At 36.6% G+C, this 20,178-nt stretch overlaps 1 protein-coding gene across 2 annotated transcripts in view; it reads right to left on the reverse strand.

Annotated features, from left to right (window-relative positions):
* Positions 1 to 20,178, reverse strand: part of LOC113498623 — a 57,846-nt gene that overhangs the window by 18,173 nt on the left and 19,495 nt on the right. For both annotated transcript variants that reach the window (XM_026878704.1, XM_026878703.1), the window contains exons 2-3: positions 1,863 to 1,959; positions 181 to 674 (exon numbers count right to left, since the gene is read on the reverse strand). In XM_026878704.1, coding sequence (XP_026734505.1) covers positions 181 to 674; positions 1,863 to 1,959 — 591 coding nt within the window. The remainder of the gene's footprint in view (positions 1 to 180; positions 675 to 1,862; positions 1,960 to 20,178) is intronic.

Below are 20,178 nucleotides of genomic sequence, written 5' to 3' on the forward strand. Positions count from 1 at the left end.
AAAAAAAACAATGAGGACGAAAATTTTGAAAAATAGAAGAATTTTCAACTACTTTAGAGTTTAATAATCGTGCATATGCTTCAATTTTCTATATACATATTTTGCTATAGTTTTTGAGTTGAAACATAATTATCAGACCAATAAAACGAACTTAGAAACAAAATATTACATTAAACTCACCAGGCTCACATTTAACTTGCGAGTTTGTATCCTGCGAATGCTTCCTCTTCTTGCTGCTCGGTTCCTGAAGACTGGTATACACCGGCGTCAGGTTCTCATGACCCAACGCGACCAGTTGGGGGTTGATCATGCCCTGTTCCAACTCGGGCATATCGACTCTCATCTGGGTATATCTATTTGAGTAGACATCACCAAGGCCCAAATCATGTCTAACAGTTCTGATACCAAGTTCCACGATGTTGGAATCTTGGGGTAGAACCACTACATCATTGAGGTTGTTCCTCAGGTCTATGTTGTCAGATTTGAGTTCCTCGTATATGTAGTCGCCGTTTTGTTGAAGGATCTCGTGGGTTGGGAGGTGATCGTGGACGAGCATGTAGTCGGAGCTGAGGACAGTTTGTGGGACGGCGATGGCGTGGGGCACTTGTGTCTCTGATGGGCTGTAGGGGTTCTCCGAGCCGGAGTCCGGGGGACTTTCCGGGAGCTGATGGCCCCTGGAAAAGGAAGATTTGGTTAGAATATTACCTTATAATTAAGTTTAAAACTAGCTCCGCACGTCCTACAACCACTGAAAGGAATATTTTTAATAAGATTTTTGTGCAGTCTTCGGGTATTAGAGGAGTTACGAGCTAATGTCTCCGATACCCTGCAGTTCTTATCGTTATACATGGAATTGTATGCACGAGGTACAGGTTCGAACCCAACGCAGGCAAAGTCACTTTTTCAAAGTTATATGTACTTTTTTAATTATTCTATTACATCACTGACAAAACAGCGCAGGAAGACAACGAGAGAAAACTTGGATTACCAAAAATTGGAATCCGAAATCTTCAACCCGCAGTGAGCTAGCGTGGTGATCCAATGCTCAAACCTTTCTTATACGGCAAGAGGCCTATGCCCAGATTGTCCAGCAGTGGGACATTTATAAGCTGGGATTATTAGTGTAAAGTAGTTCTATGACGTCATCCATCTTCATTCTTGATTCCTAAAAGCAACTAGTTTCGTATTCCGCAGTGCGTCATTAGCCTATCTAGGTAAGGACTAATAGGTTAATCGCCAATAATCGCCTATGACCTTCTCTTGAAGAAAGAGCATTGAAGCAAAATAGCTCTTAATGCAGTTGAAATATGGGTCATTTTATATGTAGCAAAATTTGTTGTAATTTTGCAGGTAATAAGTTGGTGTTGCATATTGTGGAGACGGTTTTTGAAGATGTTTCTAGGTTTTTAGTGTAGTGTTTATTTTCGGGGTTTAGACCTCAAAATACGTGGTTTAGTTGAGAATTCTGACACTGTTAACTGTTCTCTAGATCCAGTTCAAATAGGCCTAACAAAATAGTAGTCGTACTTCAAATTTTTGAAGTTAGCAACTTTTGTTTAACCGCTTTTCATTTTTTGTTATAATAGAGGCAAGAGGCAAAAAATCATGTGTGTATATTTTAACTGTCTGTCTGTCTATTCAAGGGATACAACTGTTTTTATAGTTATCAATTCGCTTTCCTGTTTGTTTGTCGTTCCGGTTGGATATTTGCAAGACAATTTTGAGGCACTTCCCGATAAGCAGGCTGAAATTTTCAGAGTAACTTCAAACCAGATGAGCATTGTCATCTGACAATTAGAACGAAAAACAAAAACAAGAAAGTGAGTGTATAAAAACTTGGGATCATCAAAGAAGGTTCTCACCCAGTCCGGCGCGGGTCGATCGTTTGGGGCGCATAGCAGCCTTCTCCCACCGAGCTCATGTACGCCTCGATGTCCAACTCTTCGATGAAACCCGGACCTGGAGGAAGAAGAAAGCATTTATTAATATACAATCAAATTGAACAGGGGTTTCAGATAAAATACGGTCTGATATACTACGTATAATATGTAGTATTACGTTGAGAATTTAAAACTTAGTATTGCACTGCACGGCTACCCGAGTGGTGAAGATCATCAAGCCAAATCCACAATGCGCAACGTGTCGCAGTTTCGATCCTCGGGTAGGACAAGGTTTGTGTGATCAACACCTATTTCTTAACACATACATAATGTAGATAACTTACATCGAGACACAGAACAAAATGATCGTGCTCTTCGCACAAAGATTTGTTTTGGTTGAGAATTCGAACCCACAACCTTCGCTATAGCAGTCGGGGTCACTAACCACTAGACCAACAGGCCAGTCGAATGCTTGTCCAGTCTGGTGCGTTTGCACATATGACTTAACTTTTGTGAAACCCCCCGCGAGACAAAGATTATTAAATCCCTTAGTGCGGAAGTCGTTTTTCACAAGAAGCAAAATTAAGATTATCAAAACATGGGTTTTACGCTAACAAACAAATGTGTAAGAAAGATTTTCTTTCAGAAAACGACGATTATTACATTTTTTTTACCTAGTACGGGAACGGGAGTCTCTTAAAAAACAATATTGCACGTCAAACTAACAAAGAATCAAACAAGTAGACACTAAATTACAATAGGAGTCAATAGCACTTATAATTTAAAACATCGATCGTCCAATTATTGTGGAAAGCGCATAAATTAAAGACATACAATACTTACGCGATCTATAATTAATTTTGCCCATATCTGGATGCGCGAGGCAATTAAGCGACGATGAAAATACTTGTCAAACTTCCTTCTTTAAATGGTATAAAAGAAATGTTTTTAAGAAAACTAATAAATATATTCAGTACTGCAAAGATTGAGCTATCTTCTTGATGGAAATCAAAAGGAACAAACGACTTCGATATTATGGCAATCTTCAAGAAAAGAAATGTTTTTATCAATGAATAAGTTAATTGAACATATAAGCGAGCTTTCGACTATCTTTCAAAGTAAGGATCTCGCATTTGTGTGAGAGAAACCACTTTACATAGTATCGTACTCCATCTTGATTTTACAACTGCTATAATATTATGAAATGATACAACCAGAGTCCTTAATTATGAGCTGACACAGCGGGGTCGCGAGTTGTGGTTAAGGACTCCGGTTGGGTCCGAAATTCCACGCGCAATCGCGCCGATAAATACACGTGAGTAAACCGTGGCAGCGTTTAATTAATAAATGAGCATCTCACGGCACTGTCACTTAGAAAACAATAAAAAAAGAACATCATCAGAAATGCTTTTCTCAAACTATTTAAACTTAAGAAAACCCGAAGTGCGATACACCGGTAATAACCTACGGTCAAAATTAAACATCACATTTCAATACTTCAATTTTCACTGAAATAAACCCGAAAAACTATCAATGATCAATATAATAATCGCTAAATATACACTACTTGATCTATAGCACAACTTGCGACTCTGAATAGTGAATACAAACTGTTTTTATGTGAAACATGCGATTGTGAACGCAATACGCTTCCTTCTCCCACTTAGGTTAAAAAGACAGAAGTAAATAATATTTACAAGTGACAATATTATAGACCAGCTGTTGCCCGCCAAACAAAAATGGTTCACATTCATATTCATATATTTATTTGCATTCCATAATGTTACAAAAGATGTTAAAGAGGCTTACAATGAGGTACAATGTTATGGACCCTGTTAGGGCACAGCAAAAGAAGTTTTTGTGGTCTCACGAGAACACAAAAACGGAATAAAAACTATCTATTTATGTAAATACGTTACTATATTTATATACATGTACGTAAGTACTAGTATTATTAAATAAAATAAAATTTATTTTTATGCTTCCCCAATGTTTAAAATAATTAACTAATATGCATAGGAGAGACTGCAGAATCTTTAAAAATGTATACCATAACTTATCATTAGGTACCGTCCATAATACTGATACAAGTTCAGTTAATTTTCTACTCTTTTTTTTACTTAACTAATGTAATTTAATCTTACCTAATGTAAATAGCCTGTATTATATCCCACTGCTGGGCAAATGACTCCCTCTTGCTCATCCAGAGCTGTCTTTTTTTTGCGATTTTGGGCCACTTGCGCCCCGCGTATTTGACTCGATCATCACACCATCTTCGTAGCGGACGCGCGACGGCGCGATTAATTATCATCATCGGCCTTCCTTCCATCCTTTTCCCAACTATGTTGGGGTCGGCTTCCAGTCTACCCGGATTCAGCTAAGTACCAGTGTTTCACAAGGAGCGACTGCCTATCTAACCTCCTCAACCCAGTTACCTGGGCAACACGATACCCCTTAGTTAGACTGGTTGTCAGACTTTTCAAGCTTCTGACTACCTGTAACGACTGTCAAAGATGTATAAATAACAGCCGGGACCCACAATTTAACGTGTTTTCCGAAACACGGAGGAACTCGTTATGACAAACATGGTCACCCATCTACGGGCCAACCGCGTCAAGCGTAGCTTAACCTGTGATTGATTCACTTATGCGGTTATAGCTTAGCCACGAGCTCTTCGGCGATTAATTAGTTATCACAAAATATCTACCTTTCCTGCTTTTCCATCATAAGGAAACAAACTAACATTGTCAAACAATTTAAAATATAATTACTAACGATACAACGTAGGGTATTTTAATTTGCAAATGACAAAATATTTGTCATTAGCAAATCAACGTGTATTAAAAACCTGCACGCAAATACCTCACGTTTGCGAATCGAACGATCGTTTTGTGGTTGCGTGAAAAATGAAGAATTAAATAGTCTTAATAAAAGTGTTTGCTTGTACAATAACACGGACAATAATATTGTTGCAATATGTGTATGTTTATTAGTATCCTACTGAGATTATAAACGCGAAAGTTTATATGAGTGGATGTTTGTTCTTCTTTCACGCAAAAATCACTGCACGGATTTCGACAAAGCTTAGTAGGTACATATAGATAGTTTCTGCTAGTATTCAAATTATACACTAGCTTTTTCTCGCGGGTCCGCCCGCTAAGAATCGGAAATGATCCCGATAGAACACAAAACCGGGATAAAAACTATCCTATGTGCTATACCAATTTAAAAACTATCTGCCAAGGTAAACGCCCCAGAGACTAAAAGTAGCGAGTCTCGTAATTGTCCCATGTAGGAATCAAGCATACAGCGCTAATATACGTTGTATTTAGTTAAAAACAATCAGATATTATATAACAAAGGTTTAAATAAGGCTAAAGCAGGTTATCCTTTGATTGATCAGATCTGAATTTATAAGAAAACTAGCAGTTGCCCGCGACTTCGTCCGCGTGGTAAGTAAACCCGTAGTACCTACATAATTTTGTTCTATTTTCAATAGTATTAGCAGCGTACGCAGAAAGAGGATTCCGATTTTACACCTTTGGTTACATTATCGCAATTTTCTTACGGAACCCTAATATTTTTCGAAATAAATTATAGCCTTTGTTCAGCGGGTATAATGTTACTTCTCAACAGTGAAAGAATTTTTCAAATCGGTCCAGTAGTTTCGAAGCCTATTCGTGTCAAACAAACAAACAATCAAATCTTTCCCCTTTATAATATTAGTATAGAAAAGAAGATAAACGCATTCGTAAAAAAAATAGTATTTACGAAAAAAATAATAACAGATATGTCTAGGCTAACTGTCAAGAATGATTAACCGTAAAACAAGTTAACATCTTCAACCGCTGAGACACGATGACAGCGCAGACAAAACATTTTCAATTTTCATGTCCATCTACTCGTAACAACTAAATCAATGCCTATTAATTAATCATTGATCTAAGAGTGTTGTAATAATCTCTCTTATGAAAAATAACTTGCGCACGCGCCTCTCAGAATAGCGATGCGAGGCGACCACGCGTGACGACGGATCAACAATAAGTGGCAGCTTGGTGCATCAATTATGTGCCTATTTGCAAAACTTAACGACTAATCATCTATGTGGGAAAAGCCTAGAAATATGATGCTTAGGGATCCGTATGTTTTCCGATAAACGCGAAAGTTAAAGTGTGGATGGATGTTTGTTACTCTTTTATGCAAAAACCACTGAACGGATTTGAAAGAAATTCGGTACAGAGATGGTTCATAAACTAGATTGACACATAATATAAATTTCATACAGATTTTGTATTCCCGTCGGACCATTTTTGTTCGTAGTTATTCGTAGATTGTTTTCTTTTTTTCTGCATGGGTAGACGTAGCGCGGCGCTTCAGGTATAGTCAGTAAGAGTCTGACACTACCCGTTTCCTCCCTCGAGGATGTGGGTGTAAATGAGGATCCCCCGCCTAACCAAGAAATGACGTGATGAGCTCAACATGGGGAATTGGTATAATCTTGTAATGGAAAGAAAAGACGGAGAGAAGGATGCCTTTAGTTCAGCAGTGGAACAAAATTGGTTAATAGTAATTACTAAAGATTACTAAAAAATTAGACTTAAGACCGACTGGCCTGTTGGTCTAGTGGTTAGCGATCCTGACTTCCATACCGTAGGTCGTGGGTTTGATTCCCACCCAAGACAAATGTTATGGACGAGCATGATCATTTGTTCTGTGTCTGGGTGCAAATTATCCATATTATTATTATATATTAAGAAATATATAAGTATGTTGTCAGTTGTCTTGTACTCATAATGCAAGCTTTGCTTAGTTTGAGACTAGATGGCGTTGTATGAACTTTGTGGAATATTATCATAAGAAGTAGGTACGTAGGTAGTATAACCCACAGAAAATAAATGCATAGTTATAAAACTAACATGAAATAGGTCACAGATAAAAAACCAACCATAAATCACATTGATAAAATTAAATCACTTTCCTTATTACGATAATATCGCTTAATTATATAAGTAAACATTTTTAATTAATGACAGTGAACCCTACGGAACCAAGATAGTTGTGATGTATGGTCGTGCAGTCATCGACTCTTATTGAATACATTGAAGCGGTGAAAGGAGTTAGGTGAATGTCTTGCTGCCACAGCTACAGAGTTGACGTGCCCTGTTTCTAGTCGCGCCTAATATTGATAACTAGGTGTTTCTTCGCGGCTTTGTTCATATGGTTGGTTATAGCTGAGAAAAACTTCATTTTCTTCTTTAACGAAGTCAGGCACGGGATACCCTAAAACGGGGTGAATAGAGTTTCGAGAGGTGAATGGAAAATAGTGTTTTTTTTTTTAATTTTCTTACATAAAAATGTTTGAACATTGTGACTTTATGAAGATCTTATCAATTTTCGTATAATTTTTATATTTTGTCTTGTTAAACGTCAAAATTTTAATAACATCTCTGTTCCTATCCACCGCAAAAACCCCTCTATTCACCAAGTTTCACCGTAGCAAAAAATATAAAAGTAGCCCCGAACGTAATAAACTTTGCAACCTTTCAACTTTAAACGGCTTGATCGATTTGACCGGTCTGTATGTCTGCCTCATACCCTAGAGGGTTAAGCGATTTGAATTTGTTTTGTTTTGTATTAAATAGGAATTATGTGCAAGTGACTAGTGATTAAGAACACTTGTATATAATTCCTCTTGTTTGATATAAATCTATCAAGCCTTTTGAATGTTGTGGGGTTAAGTTTTTACCGTCAGGCTTTTTTGTTATTTTTATATTTTGTCAGGATATACCTAATATTAGTTTTTTATAATGTATAACAATTGCATAAATGTTAGACAAACGCCTCCTTCCAAAGAAAAAGAAGGAGCATTGATCAGCACGCTCGCTCATTCAGTATTTTCTATTTGACATAACCAATCTTTGAACCGAGATTAAACAGTTACCTTGACCTAAAACAATATAATGATAAGTAAACTATAATATTGGAGTTCACGCAAATATTTATAAATATATCTGTCAATATTGAATTTTGTGATAACCTGTACATAAAATGGAGACATATCAAGGCGACGATGGGTTGAGATTGGTAGCTTTATAAAATTATATTCTGAAGCTAGATATGGCAGGGACTTCGCGAGGAAATGTGATTTTTGGCAGTATTCTATTGATGTATCGTATTATACAATTATTTTTGTTTTAAATTGATCAGAGAGTTGTAGTGTTCAAGATAAAAAACGATTCTTTATAAGTAAGAGTAAGCTGGATACTCTGACGAGTCACGTCTGTCAGTTAACTCTGGAGTCGCAATGCCGAACAACGTATCGCGGTCGATCCCCGCGTCGGACAAACATTTGCGTGATCCACGAATGCTTGTCCTGAGCCTCGGTGTCTTTGTGCATGTGACTTGAATGTTTGTGAAACGCCTCGCGACACAAGGACTAGTAAATAAATAAATAGTGTTAATTTATATAGAATAACTAGCTGTTGCTCGCGACTTCGTCCCCGTGGGTAGAAGATATAAGTTATGATTTATAACTGCCCCGCTTTTTTCACATTTTCCATTGTATCTTCGTGATGGTTTATAGCCTAAAGCCTTCCTCGATGAATGGTCTATTCAACACAAAAATATTTTTTTAATTTGGTCCAGTAGTTCCTGAGATTAGCGCGTTCAAACAAACAAACAAACAAACTCTTCAGCTTTATATATAGAAGTATAGATAATAAAATGTATTTATAATTTAAATTCATAGAAATGTATATATGAATACCAAAACCAAATGTAGATAAGAATTGTAGAAATACTTTACCTATATTATTATTAATTTGTAAAACTGAAAATGTTATTAATAGCCCTCCTCCAAATTCTTATTTTGTTATGCCCGACAGGGCCCACAATGCTCCAAAACTAATGTATCTTGTGTACCTACCACCTAAGTTCACATTGTGGAATGCAATAAACGTATTGAGTATTGAGTATTGAGACTAAAATCCTTAGCGCAGGGGTCGTTTGTGGTAATACCAAGTAGCTTGTGAGCGACGCAACAACTGTTTTCTCGTAAGATGTATCGCAAAATTGCGTCGATCCGTGTACGTACGATCTTCGAGCACATTGACGTGACTCAGGGGCACGTCAACTAAGATAAACCAAATAATTAGGCTCAAGAGTCTTGGGTTATCGCAAACGTGAACTATCCTTGACCGATATACTATTTCACACCAAAAATAGACTAGAGTCAGATAAGTACAATATATTAATGATAAGCATACGATTTTCCTTTTAGATTTGAATGTAATGATTGCCGAGTGGTAAAGGTTATCACGGTTACCACCTTGCTGAACAATGGACGTGTCGTGTTTTCAATCCCCGCATATACTTTTTATGATCAAGATTTTAAGACAGCAAGGGTCATCATCTTTTGAGAAACAAAGTAATGCATAACTTAGGACTAGAGTCATATTTTTAAAGCTAGACTGCCTAACTGACCTTCACAACCCAGGTACCTGGGCAAAAAAAAAATACTTCTTAGTCAGGCTGGTTGTCAGACCTTCTAGCTACCAGTAACTGTTCTACTGTCAAAGATGCATAGATCACAGTCGGGACAGACAATTTGAAGCTCTTTCCGAAACACGGAGGAACTCGTTATGACAGATGGTTACCCATCCACGGACTGATCGTATGAAGCGAAGGTTAATTTGTGATCGGTCAACTTGTGCAGTTGTAGCTTAGCCACGAATTTCTCCGCAGTCCAGAGTGACTCTGGTATCAGAAGTGACATACCATCGTTGGTCCTGTTTAGCAATTTGCGTGACTTTTAATCCCTGACGCAAAAAACGGGGTGTTATAAATTTGACATCTTAGCTCAATAACAGATTGAGCGATTTTAATTTAGTTTGTTTTGTATTAAAGGTGAATTATGTGCGAGTGTTCTCGGACATGTTGGTTTAGAATCGGTCAAGCCGTTTAGAAGTGGGGAAGAATAACCGAATGTCTGCAAATATACTCGAGTGGGGACTCAAATGAAAGTGCACTGAAATAGAATATCGATGCCTTAATCAAGAGAGTTCTTAGCTTTTTTTGATGATAAATTTGGTGGTTGGAAAATGGGATATGGAAATCCGATTGTCAAGAGAGAGTATCAATTACTACATCTTAATCTTTGCAAATCTGCTAAGGAAGTTTTTAAATTTTACATACCTAGTTCTCGAATCGTCTGAATAGGCCTAAACAGTTTACCATCTAAATATTATCCAAGCTAACCAACTTAAACACACCTGTTCCTACCCCTAAAATAAATATTATACTGACAAATCACACAGTTGAATGATCACGGCACTGTACACCCTACCACGCTAATTTGTACGGTAAATTATGTAGGACCCCTTACGAAAAGGGTGAAAACCGTTGATCCATAAAAACGAACTTGCGTTGATAAGTGTAATTTACATGTATTATAAATAATTGTCGTTTATTTGTGTTTGAGCATGAATCATGATTGTTTTTTGGGTTCCGTAGCTAAATTTAAAACTGGACCTTATTACTGAAGAATAGCTATAAGTCTGTCTGTCACCAGGCTGTATCTCATGAACCGTTATAGCTAGACAGGTAAAATATTCACAGATGATGTATTTCTGTTGCCGCTAAAACATCGAGTTAACGTAACAGTGATACGGCAAAAAATATAATGGGTGACCAAATTTTTGATGCAAATTTGATTTTTCTTCTTTTGGATTATCTATAGATAGATTTTATTACAACAATCTCCTTGTCCACATATTTTAACCTACGAAATGACTAACGGGCATTTCAAAGCATAAAAAGACGCGGACCTTATTATACTCACATCCTCATATCGTATTCATTCAGAAACACCAATTGATCAATAACAGCTAGTATAAAAATCATCCTGTTATTCACATGAATGGACGAATGAATGGAAACTACATACAACTAACTACATACAACATGCGACTCACACAATACTATTGTCAAAATCATACACGACGGAATACGAAGCAAGACTTTGTTATTTTTAGATCATAATCATCATCAGCATCCTAGCCTTTTCAAAACTTTGTTGGGGTCGGCTTCCAGTCTAACCGGATTCAGCTAAGTACCAGTGTTTTACAAGGAGCGCCTGCCTATCTGACCTCCTCAACCCAGTGACCTGGGCAACGTGTTACCCCTTAGTTAGACTGGTTGTCAGACTTTCAAGCTTCTGACTACCTGTAACGACTGTCAAAGATGTAGGAATAGCAACCGGGACGACATAACATTTTTATAAAATAAATTTTCCTTTGTTTATGCTGCCATAAAGAGTGAACACTATAGGCCAACTTATTCGCCATGATTTGATGAATGCTAGAAGGACAGGTAGAGACTCGAAGAGGCAGAGAAAGTTCAAGAGGAAAGTAAATAGTTAATTGAAGGAAAGAAAAGAAATAAGTGTCAACATATAAGAAAGTCAAAGACATGCAGATGAACTTGTGCAGGTGCGGGATAGAGAAAGATGAAAAACGCAACACTGACAAGTGCCCTGGGTCCCAATTCTGCTATACAATGGTCGATGAATGAAAACTGGCTTAAAATGACACTTTTCTTTCCTTTAAGCATTTTTCCTACACAATCATTGAAAATTCAGTATAGGACGGCACACTCAAGGTCAATACAATGAATTTTCATTTATTGTGTTGGCATAATGCTTAAGAGAATAGGAACAATTTCAAATTTAATCCAAATGCCATGTATTCGTCGGCCATTGGAAGTAGCAGAATCGGGTTCGGCACTTTATTTTTGACGACCTCCGTGGTCGACTGGCGTACGCACCGGTTTTCAAGGTGTCGCTAGCTCTGAGATCCCGGGTTCGATCCCCGGTCGGTTCAATGTAAAAATTCACATTTCTGCATTGTCTCGGGTCTGGGTGTTTGTGGTACTATTGGAATTCCATAACACAAGTGCTTTAGCAACTTACTTTGGGTTCAGAACAATGTATGTGATGTTGTCCGCATTTATTTATTAACTCCTTCAGAATCTAGTCCATCCTAAAGGTTGTCTATACAAGATATTGATATCGCTTTTCGCGATAGGACCGCCCATTGTGGCACCATGTAACTATTTTCTCGTATACAATGCTGTACTTATGTGGTGTGCAACAAAGAATATTCTATTGTACTTACGCTTTTAATTTCAAAACACCTCATCAGGAAAAATGTTACACAAAACCAATGTTGCCATACTCTAAAAATAATTCAATCAACGCATTGATCACTTCTGCGAATATAATCTATTTATAAACTCATAATATCTTAAAAAAAACATCAGAAACAAGACGTAAACATTAACAAAAAACGCTCAAAAAGATTCGGTAAAACCAAATTGGAATAACATAGAAATCCTTTGCATTTTTCCTCGTGAATACCGATGACGTATTTATTAGTTTGTAGAGTGCTGCGATATCTCTGAAACTCGATCTGTCTGCCTGTTTATTGATAACCATGCTCGTTTATACGCTTTAGATATTTTTTTGTTTTAATATTGTATTAAAATTCTTGTATAATTGAGTTTTGTGTCGTTATAGATTTGTTTTTAAACTCCGACGCAAGAAGATTGGTTGTATTTTGACGTGTCTGTCTGTGGCATCATAGCTCCCGAACGGATTGACCGATTTCGAGAAAGTTCCTTTTATATTAAAGGTGAATTATATATTATGTATACGACAGTTCTTTGTGACGTTTGATAATAATTGGTCGAGCCATTTAATAGTTGTAGTGCGTCAATTTTTTTACCGTCGGGGTATTTTTGAGGAAATCAATAATGAATCTCTCGTTTCGATTATGGAAAAGTCTTATTCGTTTCTTATTATCCTTTTTTGTTATGTTTAAGCTATTCGCATCAGCGTGCTCTGATGTCAATCAGTGCTAGAAACACAAAATATTACGCTTTCTCTTGTGCATAGACGAAATTTTAATATTATTGTAAAAAATAAAAATAAATTTAAATTCAAATTTGTCACCGGGTTTGAAATGAAACTACTTTTACGGATTTTATCGCGGTTTAATTTTTGATTTTAGTTCCCGACGTTTCGACATCTTTGCAGGTATCATGGTCACGGGCAGACTGATATGGCGTTCGTCTTGACAGAAGATGTTGCTCGTTCTACCTTCATATTAATATAACATAAAATTAAACCGCGATAAAATCTGTAAAAGTAGTTTCATTTCAATGTCTAACATTCGCGTAAACCTAAGAAACCACTTTGTCATCAGGTTTTACCATATGAACCAAAAAAGCTAGTCAGAATTTTCAAAGGCAATGTATTTCTTTTGCCTCTATTGTTATAAAAAGTGATAAAAATCAAAATCGACTCTTTTATACTATTCCGACTTGTAACTGAACCGTTTTTGTCTGGTTTGCGAACTTGCAGTAATGACGTACTGGACGTTTTATATTAAAGCGTAATTTCTACTTATGATGTAGAATTGAACACACGTACTACGCAATAATGTTATTATTCAATACATAAGTAATAAAATTATGTTTTTATACATAAGACAAGAGTTCTTGCGACAAATTAAAGTAATACTATTACAGGTGTGGGAGAGAGATGGCGCTCTACGGCGAGTAGTGCTATCACGCTTCCACAACAGCTCTTTCTTCAGGTATCACGGTTTATGAGATACAGTCTGTTGACGGTAGGACAGACATACAGCAAAGATTCAGTAATAGGAGTCCGAAACCTTAAAAAAAAGAAAGGAGTTATGCTCCATTTATAAATGCATGTTATATCTAGTGATTTTCTAGAAATTTCTAGACTCCCGAATAAAGAATTTAATCCTTGCATCGCAGGGGCTTTCACAAACATTCAATTCACATCCACAAAGACACAAAACTCAGAACAAGCATTCATGGATCACACAAACGCTTGTCCTACACGGGGATCGAACAGGCGACACGTCGTACGCACTGAGTTTTTCGTTAACTAATCTATCCGTGCTTCTTTAACCCAGATTTATAACATTCAATATGATATATTAAGTACATAAGTGACAAGACCGGTATAAGACGGAGTGACATGCCGCCAATTAAATCATTAGTCCGCTTCGTCAATCAGGTGTGCTAGATGGTATTACTTGGAAAGTATATCAATGTACACGTGTCGAGTGTTTTATAATAAAATAACTCGGAAAACGTCGTAATATATGTATTTCTAGATTTTCTAGATGATATACAAATGTAAGGACAAGACATTCATTGTTATTGAGGGTTATGTAAAAGAGATTCTCAATATTTAATACGATCATATTATAAAGATGAGATTTTGTGTTTATATTGAATGTTTTAACTTCTTTTTTCGCCCATTGTTGAATTGTCTTCTTGTTTCTATTTAGGAGTAAGGAGGAGGGCTATTATAAATATTTACAAATTAAGTATTAATAATTTTATACTAATACATTTTCACGTATAATACAATTTTAACAAATTTTATCTTGGTTTGTTTTCAGACGTCTTTTTCCAATTCTTATACGTATCTTAGTATATGTATTATGGGTATAGTCGCTCCTTGTAAAACACTGGTACTTAACTGCATCCAGTAGGTATTGGAAACCGACCATAACATAGTTGGGAAAAGGCTAGGCTGATGATGATATTTTTCATCACCTTTTCTCCTTTCAGTTCAATTCAATAGTTTAATGTATGCCAACATTATCCTCAATATTTATTTTATCATGATCATATTTTGACTTCTGTTTATGAACCTACTTCTTATTATCTAGCCACCAGGTGGGCTATAATCTTAGCCCAGCGGTCACTATCCATGTCGCTGACGTGACCCAATCCCATCTATATCTATGCTAATATATAAAGCTAAAGAGTTTGTTTGTTTGAACGCCCTAATCTCAGGAACTACTGGTCCAAATTGAAAAATTATTTTTGTGTTGAATAGACCATTCATCGAGGAAGTCTTTAGGCTATAAACCTTCACGCTTCGACTAATAGGAGCGAAGATACAATTAAAAATGTGAAAAAAACAGGGCAGTTATAAATCATAACTTATATCTTCTACCCACGGGTATGAAGTCGCGGGCAACAGCTAGTTTAATATAAAATTACCAGAAAACATTTCAAATACTAAAACAAATACCTAGGATCAATAGTCACGGCCGAACGGTCATATCGAACGTATAAGTATTACCGAAACCGGTCTGTTTGTCTGTCCGTATACATTATATTTGAATAGTTAGTACGAAAGCGGCAACGGTCCACTTCGCGTAATGGTATGCACCAGTGTTGCTAATGTTGCTGTAATTTGGCATCTCTATATTATTGGGTTGATGACTTTGGATTTTGCTGGTCTGGAGATTTTTTTCTGGTACTTCGCTGTAGGAATTACATTTAGGAAGTAAGCATTTATTTGTTAAATAGTTTTGTTATTAATTTCCCCTGAACTCTCCAATGGAAGTTGTTGTTTCTTTTTTATGTTATAAATGGTACAATTCAATAAGATTGTAAATATTATACCAGAGATAAAAATATACTTTACATGCGAGGATTTGTGTAAATCAATTCCGTTACCATATTCAAATAATGCTTGTTTTGCTGAAAAATAATTGGTCGTGTATTTTGATCACACGAGGATACATTGATCAGAAATATTTTGAAACAACACTATACTAAAGATTTTTAAGATTCAGCTTCTCGTGGTCTTGGAGTGCATTAAAGAAAATTTCGGAACCAAAAGTTGCCTTTCAAAAACCTATTAACATCCCAGGAGTCTTTTTGCCTTCTAGAGGGAATTAGGATGGCTGAACTGACCGCCTCCCAAAACCGCTCTACTCACCAATTGGCCCCATCAAGAGCAAAAACGGGGAAAAGGCATCCCGCCACAAATGAACTAACTCTCAATTAAAAATTCGATCTAACTTAGTTAATTACGCAAATGACCCGTTACAAGGTAACGCAATGCATCGCATACCGAACCGAATAGCTGACACAAACCGTTGAATGTTTGGCTTTCAGGTGTCTTTCACGATAAATTGAAATGAAACATTGAACTTTAGCAATAATAAGAATGTTTTCTAGTGAGCGACGAGTCACCGCTTGACAATTTATTTACATCACCATGTGTAGAAAGGCAGGTGCTATAGTAACCTGGACAATCTAAGGAACTGGTCCACATAGGATTTTACAATAGCCTAATTATTAGTGGTTTCTTAGGTTTACGCGAATGTTAGGGCATACTGCCCGTGACCACGATACCTGCACCTTACCTTCGACCCCGATACCTTTCGAAACGTCGGGAACTAAAATCTAAAATTAAACCGCGATCCAAGTAGTTTCATTTCAAGCCTAATTATTTTTACACTTAAAATATGCAATAGTTCTGCATCTACTTTAGATTCTTCATGTCTGTTCTCCTATAGAGCGGGGGTGAACGATCCCTGGTAGTTGCCCCATCAGATTTAAGAGTAAAGTTCTCAACAAGGCCTCTACATCCCCGTGCACGCCTTTAGAAAGTACCGGGTCTTCCCATGAAGTTATGACGTGAATCATGAGAGATATATAACAATGTTTTATTATTTTATAGAAAGAGGTAAAAGAAATTATTCAATAACGTATTGTAAAAGCAACTGTCTGTATTAGTTTCGAGGGTTATATAATGCTAGCCTATACACGTCCCATATAGGGAAGGTTTGAATATTTCCCATGACACTAGCTGATTGAGGGTTGTTGATACCAAAATGTAATCCACGTTGTTTCCATTACCGTTTGTCAGTGGAGTTTTAATATATTTTTTATGAAAACGAGACGGCTTCCAAATAGAAAATCTCATGCAAATCTCAACTAAATCCGATAGCCGAGTAGTTGAGGTTACCACGAGAAACCCATTGAGCGCGATATGGCGGGCGTTCGAGTCCCGTGTAAGACTACATCCACGAATACTCGACGTTAAAAGGTTGGTTTTGCTTCGAAAGACTATGGAAGTTACCTTGTCCTCTGCTCTGCGACCGTGCGGTCCGTGGGTTCGATTCCTGTCCGCCGTCCTCCATATGCCAAGTATATTCCATCTTAGTTCAGCACACACACATTTTATATCTCTATCTTATTCACGTGGCGTCTAAAACGAAACCAAAATGACACATTTCGGGAAACGTTAAATTATAAGAAACCTCCGCCAATGTGAAGAATTAAAAAAACTGTTTTCTTTTTTTTCTCTGAACGTTTTATTTAACTGATTTTAATTGTTACCACATCACGTAAAGGTGTATTGTTTTTTTATAGAACTTCGTTTTCACTTTTAAATCACATTGCACAGTGAAATTAGTATGGGCGTCGAACCGTCACGACACAGCCAGTGTGTAACGAATTTAAATACCACGAAAGAGTATTTATTAACTTTAAGAACACTTGTATATTTTCAAATTGATTTTCTTATTTAAAAAAAAATGCTTGACCAGTAAACGTCCGTCATTAGATTAAACTAAGAAGGCACTGACAAACAAACTTGGATGCAGCGTTTCACCCCTTGCGTGCGAAAGAGATAGTAAGGCCGTCACGCAGGTGTAACAACGAGGTAGAGGGGGACAGGCATATTTGCCTTTTCACGGTTTCCACGAAAAACATTGGTGGTTTGGGGGGAAAATGTTGACCAATCGCGTGATTCCCCTTTTACGAGTTAAACGGTTCGGGGATGATTTTCCTAATTTGAATATTAGGGGGTGGACGATTATTTATCCGTTGACTGTATTTATTTTTATATAAATATTTTTGTGGTGAGTTTTTGTGCTATATTTGTTATAATGTAAGGTTGAAGGTTATTCCTTTAAAGCCTCAGTCACTATACATCCAAAGAGTAATAATGGCAACCGCAGATCAACCTATACGTCAGTCAAAACTATGGACAGCAAGAAAATCCTTTAATTCAAGTTAAGTTATAAAGTAGCGCTTTTCGAACGTCAAATAGACATCAGTATCTTCCGTATCGGCTACCATTCACTGCTTCTCTTGTGCTCTGTGAAGAAGAAACAGCTCCACTCAACTCCACAACAATCCACGCTGATAAAAGACACACATACACTAAAAGAAGTCAAAATTTAGGTACACACCTTCCATGTAACGAATACCATGTCTACTTATACAAAAAGCTATACATTTAGCCTATGAGTTATTATGAGTATATCCAAGTAACTTAGACCTAACTTAGAAAGTACCTAGGTATATGACCTTAAGCGATTCTGTCGCCTGACTTAAACCTTTTGCTTTTAATTGACCTTCTAGCCGCATTGTTGGCATTTAAAATAAGAAAATTTTAATTGAAGTACAATATGACAAAAAGATTGTTTAGACAGTCACACAGATTTCCAAAAAATATTGGATACGTATTTTATCTTTTAAAATAAAAATGAAGAGGCTTTAGTGATTTGAAATCTCGTGTGACGTCATTTACCAGTACGCTCTTTACTAGCGATGACTAGTGATGTTACTAGCCCCCAATATCAGACAATTCATCATCTTGAGTGATTTTAATCTTCGTTACATTTAAATAAGGGATGACGTGGCACGGCACCGTGGCGGTGAAATGAATCCATAATCCTAGCCTTCCTCGGCTTCCAGTCTAACTGGATTTAGCTAAGTACCAGTGTTTTACAAGGAGCGACTGTCTATCTGACCTCCTCAACCCAGTTACCTGGGCTCTGGGCACCAAGATGATGAAATGAAATGAAATCTTTTATTCTGCAAGAACGATTTATCATCACTTTTTACATGGGTTTTACATGGGTGAGAGCGTTGGACTCGACATTTGACCAGGTTTAGTCAGTAAGTTTGACACTACCCGCCAAATAATACCGATGGGTTATCCATATATCCGTTACTTTAAGCAGCAGCTGTCGTCACCGTCCATTGATCGAACCTACACCTGATGTTACCCATACTAAACCGTAACGCACCATTGGACCAAAACGGTGAAATTTGTAACTTATTGGTCAATGATCACCTGTGATATGGTCGAGTAGCCATTGCCGTGTGAGTAGCTATATGGGGATCGTGTTTACTAAGGTATTATGAGTGAGAAAAAAAATTCTGCTGGAAGTTTTTACATAGCTTGTGTGATGCCAAAAAAATTGTTGCAGTATGCGAAGCTGGCAGGATCCTTTGGAAAAGAAAGAGTGAATATATTTTATATAGCGAATATAATTTAACTAGTAGAAGTATGGCATAGCATGGCAATAGGAATCGGTTAAAATTAATAAGGAAACCTAATTTCCTAAATAAAGCAATAAGACAACACCAAAGTTTAAGTGAGCGTGTGATTTGTGAAACTAAAAGGATCTAGGTTATTCAAGAAATTCTGATTAGTATGTATTTTAACAGCAGAATTAATTTGACAGATTTAAACTAAGATTTCGATTATTTATATTTTAAACTAGCTGTTGCTCGCGACTTCGTCCCCGTGGTTAGAAGATATATAAGTTATGATTTATACCGGCCTTGTTTTTTTCAAATTTTCCATTGTATCTTCGCTCCTATTAGTCGCAATAGAGGTATATAGCCTAAAACCTTCCTCGATTTATGGTCTATTCAATACAAAAAGAATGTTTCAATTTGAACCAGTAGTTCCTGAGATTAGCGCGTTCAAACAAACAAATAAAGTCTTCAGCCTTATATATATTAGTATTAGTATAGATAGAAAGTGTATGCATTATTTTAGTAGTTAGTATAGATTTTATAACAATCATAAAATGAAAAATATAAATAATCAGATCTTGAACATGTCGTAGTAGCCTGGCGGTTCTATGTAAGGATTTTTTTTATACACATTGTAATATTTTAGTAAGTATATCAGTTGTCTAGCACTAGTAGGTTCTACGCCAGTTTCGAATAAATACCAACGATTAGAGAAAAACAATTAGATACCGTGCCGTTAGTTCTCACGGTAGCTATTCAGTCATTACGCTGTGACAATAGGGGGTGGGCTGAGCGGATGACCTTTGTTGCAAACTGCTGTTTAAATTCATTAAACGTTAATTACTATTTTGATTGGACGTTACTGTTTATGCTTAGACTAGTAACTATTATATTGTTGTGTTATTTTGACGTGTGGGCTGTTGATGTTCCGTAGAATATATTATTCTGTCACATGTTTTTTTTGCTGGAGTCGACATTTCCTATCTGACTACCCTAAGCAGAATATCGAAACAAACTCAGGGGTCGCAGTTTTTTAGGTCAACACAATTTGAAAAGGTCTAATATTTAGTACATAAAGAAGGTAAAAAATATGGTGTATTTTGTTTAAAAACTCAGT

This window comes from Trichoplusia ni, chromosome 11 (genome assembly GCF_003590095.1).
Source record: "Trichoplusia ni isolate ovarian cell line Hi5 chromosome 11, tn1, whole genome shotgun sequence".
Lineage (NCBI taxonomy): Eukaryota > Metazoa > Arthropoda > Insecta > Lepidoptera > Noctuidae > Trichoplusia > Trichoplusia ni.